Source organism: Lepidochelys kempii, chromosome 3 (assembly GCF_965140285.1).
Source record: "Lepidochelys kempii isolate rLepKem1 chromosome 3, rLepKem1.hap1, whole genome shotgun sequence".
In the NCBI taxonomy this organism is placed as follows: domain Eukaryota; kingdom Metazoa; phylum Chordata; order Testudines; family Cheloniidae; genus Lepidochelys; species Lepidochelys kempii.
This window is the reverse complement of record NC_136382.1, coordinates 143,361,646-143,383,995: the sequence shown is the minus strand read 5'-3', so window position 1 is coordinate 143,383,995 and position 22,350 is coordinate 143,361,646. Positions and strand designations below refer to the sequence as shown.

The 22,350-nt window shown below is 43.9% G+C and overlaps 1 protein-coding gene across 1 annotated transcript in view; it reads left to right on the top strand.

Annotated features, from left to right (window-relative positions):
• Positions 1–22,350, top strand: part of LOC140908810 (kinesin-like protein KIF28) — a 62,372-nt gene that overhangs the window by 22,423 nt on the left and 17,599 nt on the right. The window contains exons 9-16 of the mRNA XM_073336682.2: positions 258–414; positions 1,536–1,613; positions 3,363–3,453; positions 4,342–4,396; positions 5,846–5,969; positions 12,219–12,363; positions 15,038–15,156; positions 16,628–16,735. Coding sequence (XP_073192783.1) covers positions 258–414; positions 1,536–1,613; positions 3,363–3,453; positions 4,342–4,396; positions 5,846–5,969; positions 12,219–12,363; positions 15,038–15,156; positions 16,628–16,735 — 877 coding nt within the window. The remainder of the gene's footprint in view (positions 1–257; positions 415–1,535; positions 1,614–3,362; positions 3,454–4,341; positions 4,397–5,845; positions 5,970–12,218; positions 12,364–15,037; positions 15,157–16,627; positions 16,736–22,350) is intronic.

Here is a 22,350-nt window from a genome sequence, read left to right as displayed (position 1 = left end):
GCTGGGACTCCTGTTTCCAATGCAGGGGAAGACCTCGTATGCCTGCAGCACCTGAGAAAGTGCTGGTGTTTTTATCTGTAAAGTTCCAAAACTCCACTTAATATTTCTGAAAAAAATAGGAAAAAAGCATTTTTGCCTAGGAAAGCTCTTCTCCGCCCGTCAAGGCTCTGTGCTGAGGCTGGCTGCATCATGGTGTAATAACTGACTGGCCTCTTTTTTTTCTTCTTCTTCTTTTTTCATATTTGCATATGTGAAAGAACAAAAAAGATCAAGAACAAAGCAGTAATAAATGCAAGTCCAATGGAGAAGCATATAATGGAGCTGAAAGCGGAAAATAACAAACTGTTGTCCAGACTGACTGGGCTTGGAAACTCTGGGAAAACAGTAGCAGATGAAACCAGTATGTATTACAAAGTTAATCGTGCTAAAGGAACTACAAGTACCAGATGCATCCGTTTTTCTCAAAATGGCATCTGGAACCCTTTCTAGTGGCCCATGGCATTAACAGCAAAGGGGGACTGGTAGAGTTGAAAGGAGGGATAGGTTCATGAGACGTTCTGTCTTCTGAACTGGACAAGAGAGAAAGTTGGAGACCCTCTAAGGAACAAGGTAAAGCTATCGTGCATATGTAGTTTTACAGATGGTCACGTAATATTACTAAAAATATTTAACACTGGCATAGCATGTCTCATCAGCTGCTGTCAAAGCACTTTACAAAACATTAAACCCATTATTGCCAATCTCAAGCGTTCAAAAACCATGAGTCAAGCCCTATAAAAATCATAAGATTGGCTTAAAAATCATGAGACTTTTTACTGAAATAGTAAAGTGTATACTCTTTTTACTTGCTTCCAGTTTCTGCACCTTCAGGGTATACCCAGTTCTTGTTTTCAGATTTTTCTCCACAACCATAAGGGCTAAAAACTGTTTAAAAATATAAAAGCTGAGATTTTCATGTAATCACATGATTCCAGTAGTTGGGGTTTAAAAAAAAAAATCACATACACACACCTCCCCCAAATGTAACAAGACTAGCATAAACTCATGAGGGTTGGCAGCAGTAATCTTCACAACATGCTTGTGAGGCGGGCAGGTACCATCTCTATTTTACAGATGGGAGTCAGTCACAGAGAGGTTATCTGACACATACAAGAAGAGTAGAAAGACCATTCCAAGGACACTTCTGAATTTAGACCTTTTTCTTTTCCTTTAGCAGAGGACTGCCAAGAGTCCAGCTTGCTTTCTAAACTTTGCATCTGAAAGTTGCTGCATTAACAGAGGGAGCTAACGGAGCTCCTGTATTTCTATCTGTAAATTCGGAGATGCTATATTATGATTTAATCACTTTATAATGGTTATTCAGACATTATCAAAACAGGTACTTCTTTTGGAAGTTAAAAATTAATAAATGAAGATTAAATTCACAGGGGTTTTGTGTCTTTGTATGTACACACATCCTAGCTGAAATTTCCTCCCTCTCTCCCCTTCCAGAAGAGCTGCAATGTTTGCTGGCTGAAAATGAACTGCGGATTCAGACTATTCAGCTAACATGGGAATATCGGCTGGAAGAAGCTCGGAAGGAATGGGAACAGCAGTATGCTGCAATTACTCAGGTAAGCTTTTTCTTTAAAGGGCAGTGTGAATTATAGACTTACTATAGTTCCTTTCTAGTCTTCCTTTGGCTACCATGTCTGTCCACACTTGGCTTGCTTTAAAAGATACAGTACTTTTGAAGTTTTTTTTTCTTCTAAATAGCATTGCCTCTTCTTGTGTCTTTAAGTTTGGATAAATTGCAAAAGCACGCCACTTAAACTGTGTTATATAATAATCAGTTATAACATCTTTTGTTTATAGCCATTATTGTTCCATTTAATCTGATTATGAGGAGGAGTGGTTATTTTTGGAAACACAGCATCTGTATATAAAGAAAATCAAATTATGTACAAAACTTACAAGACCCAGGCCTGTATCACTTCCAAGCACTGAGGGATAGAACTAAAGATTTCCCCTTTAAATGAAATATGAGTAACTAACTTTAACAAACATTTACAATGTTTTCTGACTTATTCTTTCAAATAATATAACTTTTTTAACTGGAGTGTTAAAAGTAACCATTCTTAATACAAATTTTTTCTAGACTTTTTTTCCCAAATGAAAAAAGCTTTGGCATGTATTTAAAAATACCATCTTACCTTTGAATTAAGGGAAGGAGAGGGGATAGGAAGATCCATGTTATGGCAAGTTATAAGTTAGCCCCTCCCAATTTATTGTCTCTTGTGTCTTATCTCTTCATTCCTGTCATCTGCAATCTGCTGATGAAGTCCGCCTCCATCAATCATGTGCCTTCTTCTTCCCAAATCACCTTTGTGTTTTCTTCCAAGACATCCTTTGTTTTGAATGGTTTCCCTGAATTAGTCAGCAAAGCCACTACCATTTCCTCCTTTGAATCTCGCCTCAAGACCCCTTTCTACTATGACACACACGGTAACTGCCAACTGATAATGGCTACATGGATGGTCAGTTTGGATACATGATATTTATTTATATTTTATAGTGTATTTTTAAAAGTGTGCTCACAATTATCTAGCTGTCTGCATAATTAGCCTACATCAGTGTATCTTATTACTGTTTCATGCATCCTCCCCTGTTCTTTCTGATTCACTGTTACACCCACTTTTTGTGTCCAGTCTTAAATTAGACTGTAAGGTCTTAGGAGCAGGGACAATCTTTGACAGAATGTTTGTACAGTGCTTCTCCCTGTGGGACTCTGATCCTGACTGAGCCTTCTGGATGCTACTGCAATACAAACACTGAATAATAATAAATATTATGCCTATGCCACTTAACAGATAGTAGGCCAGAGGGAAATTCCTAAAGAGTGCCCTCTTTTTGAGCCTATATTTTATTTCATGATATAAAACAGCACCACCAATAACAGAGTGTGAGCTAACATAATCCATGAGTATAATTTGTAAAAACAACTGTCTGCATCTTTCTAAAACTTACTAAAGCTGAAGTGAGGCTAGTAATAACCTAAACAACATGAATTGTAATTGAATCATTAATCAAACTAACCATTTTTCTACCTACTTTTATAGTTCCACCTTTGTAGCATCTGGGCATTTTTTGAAAAACAGTTTCATTGTGTTTTGGGAAATGTTTGTGTGACAATTTATTATCTATTGTTTAGTCTTGTGAATGTTTGGTATTTAGATATTTTTCAGGATGTCCTTGAACAGCCAGTGTTTATGATCTCCTTAACAAAAGAGGAAAAAAGTAATCCTCCATGTATATTATCAGCTGTCATTTGGCGCTTTCCAACATGTCACCCTAAAATAATGTGAATCTGAACTCTTTATCAGGAGAGACGGATGATGGAGACATTCCCATATCTCCTGAATATCAATGAAGACCCTCAGCTCTCCGGGGTTCTCAAGCACTTCATTCAGGACGGTACTCTATTGTATTTGCTTCATATTCTAGTATTAAGAGCTGCACGAATTTACATAGCTCGTAGGAATGCTTCTTTCTGTATCTTATGATTCATCATAACAGAAATGCTGTTGTGCTAATATATGCTCAAGTATCGTGTTGCTCAGCCACACATACATGTAATGAGATTGTCGTGTTTTTTCAGGGTCTAATCTTGTCTAAGCTGTTTTTTTCCGCTGTCAAACGTGCTCCTTTTGTTTGTTAATGTGGCAAAGCTCACTTAAAAGGGTTCAAATTAGAGGAATGTTTTCGGGTATTAAAATACAATATAAACCTAACCTGTGAAAGTAACCATCTGAGACTTGCTGGGTGTTAGTCGCTAATAGCTGGAAATATGCCCGTCACTTTGCAAGTTAATTTATTGATATCTGATCCAGCTTCCACCATTTGTCACCTGATTCCATCTGGTTCTTTTCCTTTGCCTACAAAACGCTGGTTCTTCCACTAGCAACATTTTCTTTTCAGGAGCTGCAGTTTGGAGGGCTGGCTCAACTAATGAGGATCAGGCAGCTCACAGACCAATTAGGTGTTGTGCACATGGCATTTAGTCCACAGGACTAAATATCCTCTGTGTCAGGAATAGCTCCATTTCTAAATGTTATAAAATGCCTCCATAATCAGAAGCCAAGTGTGGAAGCTTTTATATAAATCAGGACCCAGAATACATTAAAAGCATTAAAAATATATTTAATATTCAGATAATAGCAATAACATGACAGGTCTCTCAGTCAAGCACAACTCATCAGATTCACATAGGAGAAAAAAGTTGAAATGCAATTATTTTAAGTGGTGAGTGTAACTGTTGTTACCCAGAGCACATCACTTATGCCAAAAACTTAATTCTTTCAGGTTCATGTGATGTTGGTCAGTCAGCCTCAAATGCAATAACCCTTAAAGGTTTAGGGTAAGTATATATACATTAGTAAGAGACAAGACACAATAGCCTGTGTCTTTTTTAACCAGAGGAATGTATGTTATATTGTGTATATATGAGCTGTGAGAACTTGGCTATTGTACCATGAACCCATTTTATGAAGAATGGAGGAAAAATAGGCTAGGGGGAAACTCATTGAGTGTATTATGTATTGTTTCTGAAAAATGCCCTTTTCAAAACTGTAACAAGTGTTAAGTTAAATTTCAATATTTAATTCAAAGTTCAGCTATTGAATTGTCATAAAACTAAAAACCTATACAACAACTTCAAAAATACTGATTTACTCTTAATTTGGGGACTTTAGTCCTGATGAGCTAGAGAGACAAGGTGCACGAGGTAATGTCTTTTATTGGACCGACTTCTGTTGGTGAGTGAGACAAGCTTTTGAGCCACTTAGAGCTCATGTTTTCAAGGCCATCAGCCGCTCCAAAACCAGCTACCTCAGTGGCTGCATCATAACCCACCAAGGTAGCTGCATGCTTTTGAGACAGTGCAGCTCACAAAACATGAGAGTGAGAGACAAACTTTGTGTTTTTAAAATATATATATATATATATATATATATATATATATATATATATATATATATATATATATATATATATATATATATATATAGTTGAACTGATTTTAGCAACTGTGTGACATAGAATCATAGAATATCAGGGTTGGAAGGGACCTCAGGAGGTCATCTAGTCCAACCCCCTGCTCAAAGCAGGACTGATCCCCAATTAAATCATGTTACATGTTACACAGGGCCTTAGCTCATGAGTTCTTCAGGGTATTTATTTATTTGGATTTAAATAGATACACAGTAAGGCTTATCCTAGATTCTGGGTGTTCTTGCCATCAAATAAAAACACACAACAAACATCATTACAGATCTACAACTGCAGCACGTTGTCCCCTGTACAGATAGCCACCCAGCAGCAAATCGCATCACAAACCGAATCGGTATCTCCTCACCCAAATTCCCGAAAGAAACCCCACCACCAGCCAGATCAGCCCTTGCCAAATGCCTGCTCAACAGTAATAGGCTTTGCAGAATGCATTGAGGGTCTACAAATTTATGCTATTTTGCACCAAGTTAAGGGAGTTGAATCCCAAAGTCATGGGGCCCTCAAAGAATGCCCTGCCAGCAGCGACTTCTGTTCTATTCCAAGGGAGCTTCAGTTTTGGTGCCTCTGCTGATCTCAAGCATGGTATATGTCCTGTGGAGGAGAGGCAGTTTCTCTCAGGTTGGGTGATGTGGACAGTGCCTACCTAGCACATTGTAGGAGCTACTGGAATACAAGTAAAAGTTTACTATCTTCAAAATTAGAATAAATATTTTTTTCCAGGATTTTGAGATGGGCAATGTTTACTTTTAGCTTGATTCTTAAGAGATCCATGAATTGCAAAAAGTATTTTATCTTTCAGCATTTTAGACAAGCATGCTACATTCACAAATGCTGAGGGTAAAGTTACCATAACGCCACGGGAAAAGTGCAAAGTTGTTGTCAATGGTGTACCCATCACTATGAAAACTAAACTGCAGCATTTGGTAAGTTTTCCTGGAGAATGAAAGAATCAAGAATGAGGATTGCAGAAAGATTCTTAAAAATTCTAACCTGAAATCGTTTCTCTAAGTAGGGAGAACATTATAGATAATTACTGTAACTTTTAATAAATAGGTTAACTTAATAAACAGGAGTAACCATGTGTTTTTAAAAAGACGGTACCCATTTAAAAAAACGGTATTTTGGAGAAGAAAAGAGCTAATTCTTGTAATCCTTACTTGCCTGAGTAATCTCTGTCCGGAATATAGCACTAGTGACTTTCATGTTGAGTAAAGATTACTTGTGGGAATAAGAGTTGTAGGATTGGGACTTGAGGTATTCTAGGGACAGTACATTTTAAATGAGTACCTGCCCCTTTTAAAAATACATAGCTCCTATTTGAGTGGCTCTGCATATTCCTACTCATGGGTACCGTGCCACCTTGTGGTACTTTGCAGTAGAACCCTCTTCAAGTAGTGTCCGCTAGAACAGTGGTTCTCAACCAGGGGTCCAGGGCTCCCTGGGGGGGGCCGTGAGGAGGTTTCAGGGGGTCCTCCAAGCATGGCCAGTGTTAGACTCGCTGGGGCCCAGGGCAGAAAGCCAAAGCACCCCTGCATGGGGCTGAAGTCTGGGGCCCTGAGCACTGCCACCTGGGGCTGAAGCCCAAGCCTGACCAATATTGCTTTAGGAGGGGGGCCCTGTGGCATGGGACCACAGGCAATTGCCCTGCCCTAACGCCAGCCCTGGCTTTTATATGCAGAAAACCAGTTACTGTGGCACAGGTGGGCCGTGACGTTTTTATAACACGTTGCGGGGGGGGCCTCAGAAAGAAAAAGGTTGAGAACCCCTGAGCGAGAGCACTCTCATACTCCACACCCCACCCCCACCCCCAGTATCCCAACACACTGAGGGTGAGACTATGTGGGGTGGACCACCCTCTCCACCTTGTTTCCTTCCCAACTGCATGCCAGAAGAAGATGTGAACCCTTCCTGTCTCTTCAACGCTCGGGTCTTGTTTTCTTCTAGTTAGTTTTCAGAGTAACAGCCGTGTTAGTCTGTATTCGCAAAAAGAAAAGGAGTACTTGTGGCACCTTAGAGACTAACCAATTTATTTGAGCATAAGCTTTCGTGAGCTACGGCTCACTTCATCGGATGCATACTGTGGAAAGTTTAGAAGATCTTATTATATACACACAAAGCATGAAACAATACCTCCTCCCACCCCACTCTCCTGCTGGTAATAGCTTATCTAAAGTGATCACTCTCCTTACAATGTGTATGATAATCAAGTTGGGCCATTTCCAGCACAAATCCAGGTTTTCTCACCCCCCCTTTTTTTTACCAGCAGGAGAGTCGAGTTTGTGGCGGGGGGGGGGGGGGGGAGGCGGAGGGTGAGAAAACCTGGATTTGTGCTGGAAATGGCCCAACTTGATTATCATACACATTGTAAGGAGAGTGATCACTTTAGATAAGCTATTACCAGCAGGAGAGTGGGGTGGGAGGAGGTATTGTTTCATGCTTTGTGTGTATATAATAAGATCTTCTAAACTTTCCACAGTATGCATCCGATGAAGTGAGCCGTAGCTCACAAAAGCTTATGCTCAAATAAATTGGTTAGTCTCTAAGGTGCCACAAGTACTCCTTTTCTTCTAGTTAGTGTTAGTTTACATATACTAGAACCTCAGAGTTACAAACACCTTGGGAATAGAGGTTGTTCGTAACTCTGAGCAAGACATTATGGTTCGTTCAAAAGTTTACAAGTGAACATTGACTTAATACAGCTTTGAAACTTTACTAAGTAGGAGAGAAATGCTGCTTTTAACCATCTTAATTTAAACAAAACAAACAAAAAATCTTTCCTTACCTTGTCAAATATTTTTTAACACTTTCCCTTTATTTTTTAGCAGTTTACTTTTAACACAATACTGTACAGTATTTGCTTTTCCTTTTGTCTCTGCTGCTGCCTGATTGTGCTTCCAGTTCCAAATGAGAGGTGTGTGGTTGACTGGTCGATTTGTAATTCGGGTGTTCATAACTCTGAGGTTCTACTGTAGTTAGTCAGCAAGTAGTTATGTTATTTCCTTAGTTCCAGGATATGGAGGAACTGAAGAAGCAAAAAAAAAAAAAAAAGCCAGGATTTAAGAGACATGCTTCCTGCACAGCTGTCTTCTCAGTATCATACGACCATGTGCATTATCTGAAGTATCTGGGCCATCTGCAAGACCTTCACCTCCAGAACCCACAAGGACAGGGAGGCTCGTCTGCAGCTCCTTCAGCTGAAGGAAACCCTCGGGGCTACACCTTCTGGACCCAGTCAGTCATCTGTTCCGAGGTCGAAAAAGCAGCCTCAGCTCCAGTGGCCTCCAGGTTCTAGCTTACTGCAGGGTTCCATGAAGCTGCAGCCCCTATGAGGACCAGACTCTGTTTCTGCCGCTCCCTCAGTCAAGTCCACAAGGTGAGATACGTCCAAGGGCAGCGTGGTCAGATTCTTCCTGTTCCAGAAGACAAGTCAGGGATCAGTTCAGCCATCATTGTCTGTTCTGTACCTCTGCAGGTGCAGGACCAGGATTGGTTCCAAATGCCTCTTCTGGATCCCTGAAGATGGATATAAGCAGTGCCTCTGAACAAGGGCTGCTAGCGCCTTCAACCTCAGATGCTGCAGTATCAACGAAAAAGAAGCATAGGAGCAAGACGGCCAATGTTAACAATGCCAGTTCCCATGCATCAGAACTCTTGCACCTGTCTAATTTGGCTAGGGCCGCTATGGATCCTAACAGGAGACCTATAGTTTCAATAATGAAGGAGATGAGTCCATGTGTATCTTCAGATCTGATGATTGAACCTTCAGACCTGTTGTTGTTTCCTGATCCAACTTCTGTTCTGGTCCCAGCTACCTCCTTGGTTCCAGAGTGTTCTGTCATTATGGCAGCTTGGGCTGCTAGAAGACCGGTTTCTCGGAATGAAGCAATGCCTATTAAAGATTCAAAGTTGCCCCAGACAGAGAGTAAGGTTCTTCCTGGGTCTCATGGGGTTTATGGCAGCCAGAACATATGTGACTCTGTTTGCCCATCTGAGAATGAGACCTATGCCCCACTAGATGTCCCAGGTTTACAGCCCAAGTTGGGACAGTCTTCAGCTGTTGAGTACCAGGCCTCAGAACATCATAGCCTCTCTAGACGGGTGGTCAAGTAGGATGAACATGCTCATGGGTGTGCAGTTCAGTGTCCATCCTGGACAGTGACGTTGGAAGTGTCAATCAATGGTTGAGTGGGGGGGATACTCATGAAAGAACGTTGCTTATCAATGTACTGGAATAATGTAGTTGCAGATTGTCTCAGCAGGAGCAGCTCCCAGATGCATGAATGATCCCTGAAGGATCAGCTGGTTCAGACTATTCTTTCCAGATGAGATCAACAAATGATGGACTTGTTTGTGACAAGGCTCAATGGAAAATGTGCTATTTCCGTTGCAGAGCAAGGAGGCACAATCTGTCTCTGTTAAATAGAATCACAGACTTTAAGGTCAGAAGGGACCATTATGATCATCTAGTCTGACCTCCTGCACAATGCAGGCCATGGAATCTCACCCACCAACTCCTGTAACAAACCCCTAACTTATGTCTGAGCTATTGAAGTCCTCAAATTGTGGTTTAAAGACTTTCCTTCTACAGTGAGGGCAGGTTTTAATGTATGCCTTTTCCTTTGATACAAAAGGGGATAAGGAAGATACGTAAGGACAAAGCAAGGATGAGGCCCATTGCCTGAGCTTGGCCTTGTTAACCGTGGTTCACAAATCTCCTTCAGCTGTCTGGAATCTTCACACGCCTCTTTCTGTCTCCAGATCTTCTGTCCCAGGAAGGGGGCAGCATCTTTCACCAGTGCCTGCAGACCCTTCACCTGACAGAATGGATGATCTGACTGTAACTCTGTCTGCACTTGAGCAGTCATGTTCAGTCAACATCAATGTGTCAAACCAACCTGATAACCTCCTTTGACAAGGCAACAAGCATTGTGGATGGGGAGATGCAGTAAAAGAAATATATATCTTGACTCTAGTAAGAGTTTTGATATTCTCTCTCCTGACCTTCTCATAAAAAAACTAGAGAAATATAGCCTAAATCAACAGTTCTCAACCCACGGGCTGAGTGCAGCCCAATTAGCACATGGCTGGGCCACAGCTGCGTGCTAAAGGCCGCAGGCCACGCAGATCCAGGTTACTGGCTGCCTGACCACTCAGCACCACAGAGTCTGGGCTGCCCGTCCCGGCAGGGCACGGCACAGTGGGGTCAGGATCACCAGCCGGCCCTGCGTGATGGGGTTCAGCAGGGTATGGGGCTGCCAGTCCCATGTGGTGGGGCTTGGCGGGGTCCAGAGCTGCCAGGTCCAGTGTCGGGGCTGCCGCTGGGCCCCACACAGTGGTGTCCAGGGTCCCTGCTGCCAGTCCACCCCACTTGGAGCTCCACTCCTGGTCTCACTTTGCGGATGGGGTCTCTGTGTGGGAGGCGCTGGGCATAGGGGTTTGTGGGGGGGATTCTGTGGGGAGCACACTGTGATTCTCAACCTGTGGCATGCAGCCCACAATGATAAATAGGTTGAGAACCACTGGCTTAAATGAACTTACTGTAAGGTTGGTACACAACTGGTTGGAAAACCATATTCTGAGAAGTTATAAGTGGTTCAGTCAGGCTGGAAGGGCATATTGAGTAGGATCCCACAGGTATCTATCCTGGGTCCAGTTCTATTCAATATCTTCATAAATGATTTGGATAATGCCATAGAGAGTATACTTATAATGTTTGTGGATGATACTAAGATGGGAGAGGGTTGCAAGTGCTTTGGAGGACAGGATTCAAATTCAAAATGACAGTGACAAACTGGAGAAATGGTCTGAATTAAATGGGATGAAATTCAGTAAGGACAAATGCGAAGTACTACCCTTAGGATGGAATAATCACTTGCACGAATACAAAATGGGAAATGACTGTCTAGAAATATGCATAACCACTCAGAAAGAAATGAAAGTTCTTACCTGTAACCAGAATTCTTCAAAATGGCTCTGGATATTCACTTCCCACCCTCCTTCTCCTCTGTCAGAGTCCCCGTGATTGTGTATCTGGCTTTGCGGTGGAAGGAACTGAGGTGGAGAGCATGTTATGCCCCTGTATAGTCTCACCCTCAGTGCACTGGGACGCTGAGGGGAGGAGCTGGGGCATGAAAGCGCTCTAGCTGACACTGCTAGAAGAGGGTTCCGCCGCAAGGGGGCACAGTACCCATAAGTGTAACTATGCAAAGCCCATCTTGAAGAACTCCAGTTATAAATAAATAACCTTTCTTTACTACTGAAGCTTAAGTCAAAAGAATGTCGTTAACCTTAGTATTTTTAGTACAGACCTGAATGTTAACCACTGTTGTTTAATGGTTTAAGATGCATGTCTGACTCCTGGGGGCATTCTGTGCCAAAAAATTAAAAATTCTGCATACAATATTTTAAAGTTCTGCTAAATTCTGCAGATTTTGTCAAAATAACACTACATAATTACACCAGTTTCAATTATTTTGGTAATTTCTTTCAAAATACTTGTCAGCAAGTATGTCTGTAACAATACAGACGCACACAAACCCTCTAGCTCCTTCCCTTTCCCCTCAGCAGTGTCTTCTATGTGCGAGCTGAGCTCTGCCAGGTCCAGCAGCCCCTAGTGGCGACCAGCAGCACTGCAGTCCATTTCTGTGGGAGAAAGGAAATTCTAAATGCACAACAATAATTTCTGCAAAATTCTGCATTGCACAATGACGCAGAATTTCCCCAGAAGTAATGTCTTACTCATGGAAGCATCAAGTAGTTGTTATCTAGTTTCATTTTTACTCTGGTAAGCAATAAGTAGTAGACATGTAAAGTACTGAGCAGGAGCTTTTTTCTATTACAGAAATGCTGTAAGGCTGAAAAGTTAAACAGTTTCTCCCAACTTCTATTGCCATGTTTATTGCTGTTATGATTTCTAGAGTGCTTTGTTCAGTCACTACCCTGTTGTCATTCTTAGCTATCCTAGGGTACTTCCTTTCCTAGCCCTTAGAATACTGGATATTCACTCTTATCTCCTTTCAGATAGCACATTTCTTCAGTCCCTTCGCCTTCTTTATGGGATAGCAGCTTTCTGCATATCAGTTTGCAGATAGCAAACACATAAAAAGAAAGCACTTGAAGTGAGAAACATCACATCCTTGAGTTTAACCAGCACCATGTACTTTAATCTTCAGGATCGTGTTATTTTGGGATCAAACAGTGCTTACCTTTATGTTGGATTTCCTGCAGAACGCACCAATGAGGACTTGGTCAGATATGATTATGATTTCTTTCAGTCAGAGCTGGCGGCAGCAGAGGGCTTCAGTGTAGATAAACTTGGTAAGCATTACTGCTTGTGTACTGAGCTAACATAGTTCTGTGAGGTGGATGGGGGTGTGAGGAGAGTACTTCTAAATCTACCTTTCCTTTTTGCAGCTAGACTTAATGTGGTCCTGATGCTGCACTTTGCCTCATGGGAAAGATGAGAGCCTACCAATCGCATTTTACCTACCCAAATTCTTCTATTTTGTAAATGTTTTCCATTTTAGATTTTTTAAAGTTATTCTAATACACAGAGAAAGCTAATTCATTCATTAAAACAATATTTATTATGTATGTTTTGTCTCCAGTATCCATGTACGTGTTTTTAAAACCTAACACCTGTAGCATTAGTGTATATTTGGGGGGTTATACTGTACAGTTGTAAATAAACAAAAGATGTTCTGAGTTTTTGCATAGTCTCTCAGAATAAGTTAATTGATTGCCTGTCATGTCTCCCAGAATTATCTCTCATTTCAAGTATATGTCAATTTATTACTCACCAGGATTTCCCATGTTATTTCAAAAGTACTTGAAGTATTTATTTAAAAAAAAAAAAATCAAACTTCCCCAGTAAGCAGCAATCACCAGCTTCTAAGGCCTGGTCAACACCTAAAACTTGGGTTTACCTAGCTGTCACTCAGGGCTGTGAAAAATCTCACACCCTATGGGTTAGAGTTAGGTTGACCTTGCACTCACTGTAGACTAGAGTTCTGTTGACGTAGCTACCACCTCTTGGAGAGGTGGAGTACCTACATGGAAAAACCCTTCCTTCGAGATAGGAATCAACTACGCTACATCAGCACAGCTGCAGTGCAGACATGGCATAAGAAATTAGATCAGTTTATTTTTAATAACCTAAACACCCAGGCTAGAAGTCCACACAAGATTGCTCCCTGAGAGGTCAAGATTGTCAAGTGAGCAATCCATGATGTGTGTTCTTCTATAGCTATCTTCCAGAAGGCTTCGTGTGGGCAGGAGCACCAGAAGTGGTGTACCTTTCCCCTTGCTCCACTACTCCTCCTGCAATCAGCTGTACTTAGTTTTGATAAACTGTTTCAGTTCTTACTGAGTTGTGTACTACTGGTACAAAACTTGATAGTAACTTTCTTATATTGTTACTGAAATGGAATTATTCCTTGCTCTTCTCCAAATAGCTCCCACCTAAAATTTGGTCTTCCTCTTCTTGCTCCCACTTTCTTATATAATTACATTTGTCTTGCAGTGCATCTAGGAGATCACACTGCAAAAGGTCTTTCCTTAAAATGAAATGTTCGTACTTTTTTTTTTTTAAACGTAACACTTGTGCTTGTTCAGTCCTGTAGCAGGGTGGCTACCCCACTCCTAAAATAGAAGGGGTTAAAAGCAACCCTGGAAAGGGCTGTGGCTGGGGATGGCTGACTGGGGAAGCAGCTGCAGCTAGGCCACGCCCCAATCAGGCCCCAGCTGGCCTGTATAAAAAGACTGTGAGCCAGAGGCCCAAGGAGTGGCTCCCTGCCTGACAGGGTACTGAGGGTGGTGCAGGGCTGGGGAAGGAGCAGGCTGAGCGGGGGCGCTCCAGGCTGGCAACTCCCCAGGCTGTAGGGCCTCGTCCAAGCCCCATAGAGGTACTGAGAGGCAGAGGAAAGCAGCAGGTCTGAACCCCCCTTGCCTATGATGAGTGGCCTTTACACTGCAGTCTGCTCCAGGGAGTGGGGACTTGGTGATGACTGGCAGTAGCCCAGACTGAGGCAAGGTGCGTATAGTGGGTTGGGGGTTCCCCAGGAAGGGGAGACCCAGAGGCAGAGTGTGGGGGTACTGTCAGGGGTCAGAACCCCAGAGAAAGGGGCACCGGGGTCTGTGAGGGACACTGGGGGGCAGAGTTGTGCAGCCTGCAGAGGGCGCTCCATGCTGGAAAAGAGCTAATTCCCAATGACCAGCAGGAGGTGCCGCAGGGGTGAGTCCCACCCTCTTACAAGTCCCAAAGGCAAAATTTTGGTTTGTGGATATTAGAACAGAGAAATCCTGAGAAGCACTTGTAAATGTAGGAATTTACCATTCTTAAAGAAATGGCTCCCTGCAGTTTCAGTCAAATACACTGTTGTATGCGACTCCATGTGCTAAACTGTTGTCAGGTTGCTGTATGTTATTGACCAGCTGCTATGTTTCACATCTCAGGTGGCTCAGTTCCAGAGAAAAGTGCAGTGATTCCATATAGTTGTAAAATTATTTGGGAGATAAGGAACTGTATAATACAGTATATTAATTACTACTATCACTGCCTCTCTCCAAAAGATGATAAACCAAAAATATTTCTGAACAGTAACACCTATAAAATTTAGGGAAGCTGGAAAACTGTACCCAACTCCACGACCAAATTTTGCAAATCTTCATAATGGGTTGAAGCAAAACTCCAGATCCAAACATCCATCCAGACTTCTTGTGTTTAAAATCTAAATCCGGGGTCCAGACTTTTTAGCTGTGACTCATCTCTAGCAAGCACATGAGGACCAACTGACTGGTGAATGGCCGTGTCATTGATACCATATCAAATTTTGAGTACATATTAAAATATATAAAGGTTTCTGGGGAATATTTTACACACACACACACACACTCTGATAGTATTTGCCCTCCGTGAGTAACCCTAGTTTAAACTCTTCCTGAAAATGGAGCGTCTTCCTCTGTTTAACATTGAATGTTGCATTTCTTAAAGGTGTTGTCAATCATAAGGATGGCAAACCAGATCCTAGTGTTCTTGCAGTATTCCACGATTATATCAAGCTAATGCCTTTGGTTGCAGAAGCAAATCAGATGAGCGAGGAGTTGAAAAAGGTAAGTAGCAGTATACACGTTTCCTCCCCAGCTACTGCTGTAGTTTTCTTTTAAACTAATAGATTAGCCTCTGGAACACTGCAGACAAACAGTGTGAGAGTCTTGTAGCACTTTCATCCCACCAGTGTTCTGGTCTTTTCTCTGTCTCCCATCTTTCTAGCTCTCTGACAGGCAGGGGAGAGAGTTAAGCTACATTATTATTTTTTTTCTATCAATCTCTCTGTGCAGTTGTTTTCTTGTAACTGTATTAAGTACACTCAGTAAAGCCTTTTCTAATACAGTTTGCATGCAGGATATTAGAGAAAATAAAGTTTTTTGTGCTGTATAACCTGGCTAAGCAATTACTAAGGAGGGGATTAGATAACAAACTGCAAGTATTTGAGGAGTGTAAATACCAAAACGGGAGAAGAATTGTTTAGATTGTGTAAGGAGGTAAAGGTTAGAGTAATGACATGAAATTTAGCAAGGAAAAATTTAGACTGGATAAAAAGAATTCCACACTGCCCTCTGCTGATTCCTCACTACTCAGAAGCTTCATCACAGCATGCTTGAATAAAGTAACCTGCCTGAACCTTAGTTCATTCCTCAAGTTTAGTAAAGTACCATGCTGTCTCTCCACTCTCTCTGAAACTCTCCAATAGTCCTTCCTTATCTATAGCAATTCACTGTTTGTCTGTAGATCTCATTAGGGTGACCAGCACCGATGGCAGCTTGGCCATGATTTTCACTGAGTAAAATCTCCCTGTTGCTGCGGGATTAAGTGCCAAAGCAGGCAAGCTTTGCATTCAGCATTGGAGTAGCCTATTAAGTTTTTTTTTCTTCTTCCAACAAGTAAGGGACCTAGAAGCTCTGGAGCCTCCCTCTGGTTGTTAGGGGAGAGAGGGAAAGCTATTTTACTAGGCTTTCCATTTGAATACTAGCACCTGAGAGGGGACAAATGTTTGTACCCAAGATTAAGAGCCTGTGACGGTGCAGTTGGGGGGAGAGGGTCATCAAAAGGAAGGAACTTGAGCTAGTTAGATGACTCATTGGAAGGTCAAAACCCACTCCTACGTTAGTACCAGATTTCTCTCTAGTGGTGACGGTAACTCATGTGCTACACTATAAAAGGTGGATCTAAAATGGCTGCCTGCAGTACACAGCAGAGTGGCAGTAAGTGAGGCTGAGGAGGTGTCTTCAACATCTGGATGAATTTCCAAAGTTGGAGATGCCACAGTTCCCCTGGGAAGGGGAACTAAACTTCCAGATGTTGTTAGTTAATCCATTGTTAGAATTTCTCTAACTTCTGTCTCCTGTAAATGTATTTGAGATATGCTACCCAATAAAACTTCTAATAGTAATCCTTTAATATATTAGCCCTTTATGTTGCACCATATTGTGACATAGTCTCATGAAGTTTAGCTAAATCCACACTTGGATACTAATGTCCTATATTATATTCTCTTGAGAAACATTCTTTTTTCCTTTACAGGAGCTCAAGTTGGAACTGAAAGTGAAAAATCTAGCATCATCTGACTCCAGAGGTTATGATCTGCAAAAGGAAGTAATAGTAAAAGTGACTAACAAAATGTCTAACCAGGTAAAGAAGCTGAGCCATTAATCATAGTCTTGGGCTAGTAGCAGAGTTCACTGGAGAGAATCAATAAGATGCAAGCTACACATGACATTTACTGTAATGTACGCTGCAATAAGCTCTGCTCTCCCTCTGTCACAAACAGGGAGCTTTCTCAGTCCCCCTACTGCTTTTTCTCTTATTTGTACACTTACATAACTTTTCCCACCCTTACACGGTGTCCCTGGTTGTTCTTCAAATGATTGCACATATCCACTCCAATTTAGGTGTGCAAGCGCCCCAAGAACAGCTGTCGAGGTTTTTCCCCTCATGGTATCCATAGGCTCGGCGTAGGGGGCCCCCCCAGGGTCGCACACTCATCGCGCTGGTGTAATGGACTCCCACCGAGCCTGCGCTCCTCAGTTCCTTCTTACCGCCTGTGCAGCTGTTGGAACTTCCCCCTTTGCCTTGAGCAAAGTGCTTTTAGTGCTTTCCGCTGTGCCTTCGTTGTAAGTAGTTTCATAGGGTAGTAGTTTAGTTAGTTCTAGGTTAGAGGCGGTCTGTCCCTCCCCTGGTACCGTGGCATGCCTCTGCCACCGGGGTTTAAACAGTGCTCTTCGTGTGGCAAGCCTATGCCTACTAGTGCCCCTCATTTGAGTTGTCTCAAGTGTTTGGGAGAGGGTCATAGACAAGAGCGCTGCAACATCTGCCGGGAATTTAAGCCCCGTACGCAGCAAGGCTGAAAGTCCTATTTATGGAGGCAGCGCTCAGACCTGCCTCAAAGCCAAGATCAGACTGCACTGAGTACTTCGGCATCAGTGCAAAGTGCGCCGTCAGCGGCTAGGGGCTCTTGGCAACGGTCCTCCTGGCCAAGAAGCGGCACTGGGGCCACCGGGAGAAGACTCGCTCGCCGGCACCGAAGGCAGACAAGCGAGCTCAGCGGGAAGAGTGAGACCTGTGCCAGGCCACTCTCCCTCCCTGGCACCGCGACAACAGCTGGCAGAGACACCAGTGCCAGCAGCACAGACTCCAGTCGCGCTTGACCAACTGATGGGTCAGCATCGAGTGGACCCCAGTTTGCTGTGCCTTCAACCCCAGAAGCCTATGCTGCCGCTAAGGAGCTAATGTCTCTGGCCAGGACACAGGAGGCGGCACCCACAGGACCACCCAGTGGCATTGAGGCATTGACCACCTTTAAGCCAGTTTCAAGACCAGCCTCTAGGGGAAAAACCCCCTTCATTGCCTCACCAGAAATGCCTCCATGGTACTGGGAGGATCGGCCCCACTGTGGTCACCTAGGTCGTCCTCCTCTGAACAGTCTCCTTCAGGATCTGATTATTTGAGACGTCAGCACCAAAGGGAAGCTCCGCACCAGTCCCCACAGGCAATGCTACCATTGGGAGCTCTAGGAGCAGGAATGACCCAAGAGACTTGGTGTATGGGCCCATGGGGTCCAGCACCCCTGAAATGGCCTTCTTGGAACCTGTGGGGGCTTCCCCCAGGCCCAGGGACCGACTCACACCACTCCTACTCAGTGCGCTCAGAGACCATAGCAGCACACAGAGATACCCCAGAGCCAACCCCCAGGGCCAGTGCCAGAGCAGATCCCAGCACTCTGGCCAGCCCTGAAGCCGGGACCGCTCCCTGGTACCGAGACTGGTACCGGAACCAATACCATTACCCACGTCGGTGGACCTAGGGAAGAGGCAGCAGGGGATGCTATGGCAGCGCACGCCTCTTCCTCATAGTCTCCAGAGGACGAGCTCATACTCAAAGGGTCTTTCCCGCCACAGGAGGACTTAAAGGCCTACCAAGACCTGTTAAAGAGAGTGGCCTCTGACCTTGGATTGCAGGCGGAGGTCATCAAGGAACCTTCAGATGGGTTCCTGGATATTCTGTCAGCCACAGCCCCTGCTAAGGTGGCCCTGCCCCTACACAATACCATTTTGGGACTGATTAAGGCTGTTTTGGCAGACTCCTGCCTCTGTTCCTCCCACAGCAAAGAGAACAGAAAGGAAGCACTTTGTGCCTGCCAAGGGCTGTGAGTTTCTGTTCTTTCATCCTCCTCTCGGGTCCCTTGGGGTGGAAGCTGCCAACGAAAAGGACCTCCAAGGTCAGATGGGGTCTACCCCCAAGCCAAAGGAACCCAAGAAGGTAGATCTTCTCGGGAGAAAATCCCATTCGACACAGGGGCTCCAGTTGAGGATAGCGAACCAGCAAGGGCTGCTGAGTCACTATGACTATAATATGTGGGAGGTAATGAACAAATTCAGAGACAGACTTCCCCAGGATAGTCAGCAGGAGTACTCCACCCTGGTGGCTGAGGGCAGAACAGTGGCCAGAGCCTCCTTGCAGGTGGCCCTTGACTCTGCGGACTCAGTGGCTAGGTCTGTGGCCACAGCTCTGACTATGCGTAGGAGCTTGTGGTTACAGGTGGCAGGGTTCCCCCAAGAAGTCCAGCAGGGAATACCAAATCTGCCATTTGAAGGACCTTCGCTTTTTTCGGAGCCGACAGACACCAGGCTCCATGGGGTTAAAGACACCAAGGCAACATTGAAGTCCCTGGGCTTGCAGTCCCAGTTGCAGCCTAGCAATATAGGCTGCAGCAGCATGGCTGTTTTTACGCACACCGGTTTCAGAGTAACAGCTGTGTTAGTCTGTATTCGCAAAAAGAAAACACCAGAATTGTTGTGATCATAGGAGGCATAGGAACAAATGTTCTGGGTGTAGGTCATTCCCGTCTTCCTCCTTCTCTACGGGGCCTTCTCAATCGGCCCAGCGTCACGCGGGCACCTTGAATCACCCATGTTGATGGGTTTGTCAAGGACAGCATACCAGTTCCTCGTGATCCAGTTTCTGTTACCCCTGTTTTTTCCAGTCGTCTTTCCCACTTCCTCCAGGCCTGGAAACGGGTCACCACTGACCGCTGGGTTCTAAACACTGGAGTTTGGTTATACCCTCCAGTTTATTTCAACCCCACATTCCCACCCACCTTCCCCTTTCCCCCCACCATACACTCCTTATTCATATTGAAGCTGTTGTAAGAAGCTGGGAATGGGCGAGAGGGGATGGATAACTTGCTGATTGCCTGTTCTATTCTGTTCTCTGGGGCACCTGGCATTGGCCACTGTCGGAAGACAGGATACTGGGCTAGGTGGACCTTTGGTCTGACCCAGTATGGCCGTTCTTATGTTCTTTCCAAGTACAAATTCCTGGATCTGCCAACAGGCACTCCTTTCTCAAGACCCCACCCTAATTTCATCACCTAATTCGACTTTGAGCCTTCCTTCAACTTAAATCAAAATGAACTCTCAATTAGCTACATTAAGACTTTTGCTCTAGTTTCTGTTTCAGCATTCGGCAACAGAGAAGCTGGTGATGAAATTCATGTTGTTGAACTATTTAAGAGATGAGTACTTGGTACCAAAATCTTCTTAAAAAAGAGTTTAAATGCAGAGAGAAGTGGCCAAAGAATCTCATATCACAGCTGTGTCTATGCTGCTGAGGGTTTTCTGATGAACACCCATCATTGCTGTAGCACTTGTTCATTTTTGTCAGCACTGTCAATAGTAGGAATGCTAGTGTCCACTGACAGTTGGAATTTTTACCAATGTATCCTCTAGATCCGCTCTGATGGAGAATTTGATTGTAACTGTTCACAGGCTGCTTGATGATGAATGGAACAAAGCTACAGGGTTAATATAATAAAGGAGACACTTATTAATTTTTCTCTTTACAAAACTGAAATTTTAGTGACTTGTCTGTCTCCATTTACCCTTTATCATTGGGATAGTCATTGTCAAGGGAAGGATTTGAACATCTCTTACATTTTTAATCCCAGAGTTTAGGCACTAGGGAATTCTGGTTTGAGTCCATCCCTATTTGTAACTGATTTATTACAGGAGCATGTTATAATTGTGATGGGATCCCCGGGGTGCAGCCTGGGACTGTGGGACCGCTGTGCCCGCTTAACTCTCCAGCCTGGGCTGTCTCTCTCAAAGCTTTGCTAGTGACAAGCAGCAAACTCCTCCAGGTGCTGTGATCACTCAGCACAACCGCACGTGGAGCCCCACACCCAGCTAGCGTGCAGGATGCTCCCAGAGCCACTTGTGAATCATGCTGAGAAGGCAAGGTTGAGCAATTCCTCTGTTGTGGCCTTATGCAGGTGAGTCACTGAATTGTAGCTCCCTTGCTGGACTCAGAGTAACAGCCATGTTAGTCTGTATTCGCAAAAAGAAAAGGAGTACTTGTGGCACCTTAGAGACTAACTAACTAGTCTCTAAGGTGCCACAAGTACTCCTTTTCTCCTTGCTGGACTGTGGCTGTTGATGGGTTGTTTGACACCCGACCGGGCGTTGGTTACTTTCCTTGCTGTTGTCTCTGGGGAGCTAATATCTGGCCGATTCCCCAACTTACAGCATGTTTTACTGACAACCATACAACACAATCTCATAATTTCATATGCACTAATAATATCCATATTTAGATAGGTTATGATCTGTTGAAAGTCATTGTTCTTTCTCCTGATACTGCACAGGGCATGCTTTATATGCAAGTTCACAATTGTATATAAATGAGGAATATGTGGGTTACAGGTATAGAGTGTCACAATAACGTGATCCTTATTTTGATCTGGTATGTCTTCCATGACAGAGTGAAAAACCCATCTCCCCTTTCAAACTATTGCAGTTGTAGAATGTAGTGCAATTTTTCTTCTTAAAGGGTTCCCAGCTTTTCTGTTTGCTCAAATCTGACACGAACAATATAAAGCGATCACAGGTTGTGTTGCTTTCTACTTGCCTTTAAAAGCATCTTGTTTCTCTGCACGTGGAATGATGGCTCACAGGAGTGTTATATTTAAATACTAGAAAGGTAGCCAGAGTGTGTGTCACTGTAGATACCGAAGGGCTGAATTTGGTGCACTGACCTGTAGGTCCTCTTTCTCTTACTGGTGTTCATCCTATGGGTTGCACATAGTCACTGGTAAAGCTACCTGAAGAATTTGGGAAATCTGAGTGCACCAAAGTGAGAACCCCGTGACTAGGGCCCTACCAATTTCACAGCCATGAAAAATGCATCACGGGACATGAAATAAACTCTTCCCCATGAAATCTGATGTCCCCTTGTTCCTAGGAGCTCCCCAGCAAAGGGGGCTTCTAGCTCCGGCTGCACAGTTGCTTGGGAGGGGGAGACCAGACCTGACCCACTTCCAGGTGCCTCCCTCTGCTGCAGGATGCTCCCTGGGACTGTGCAGCAACCCCAGAGGTTCCTGCAGCTGGAGGAGACTTGTGGAGTTGTGTCCGATCTTCCCTGTGCTGCTGGGAGCCCCCCAGCAGGGGGCTCCTAGCTGTTAGTCTGGGCAGGGCTGGGGCAGGACAGGACTTGCTCTTTCCCTGCAGGGCAGCTCTCCTGGCTACAGATAGCTCCGGACCCCCTTCTCTCCACTCACTTCCTGTCCCCCTCCCTTTGCCGCTGCCTGGGGAGGGGACATTGTACAGGGAACTGCCCCCCTTTCCACATGCAATTATCATCTTATTTCAATAAAAATAGAAAGAAAGGTGAGGCACTTGTCAGAATTTTTTGATTGACACTTTAGAGCAGCAAATCCCACTCAGGGCTCAACTCACTTGAGCTTGGTAGAT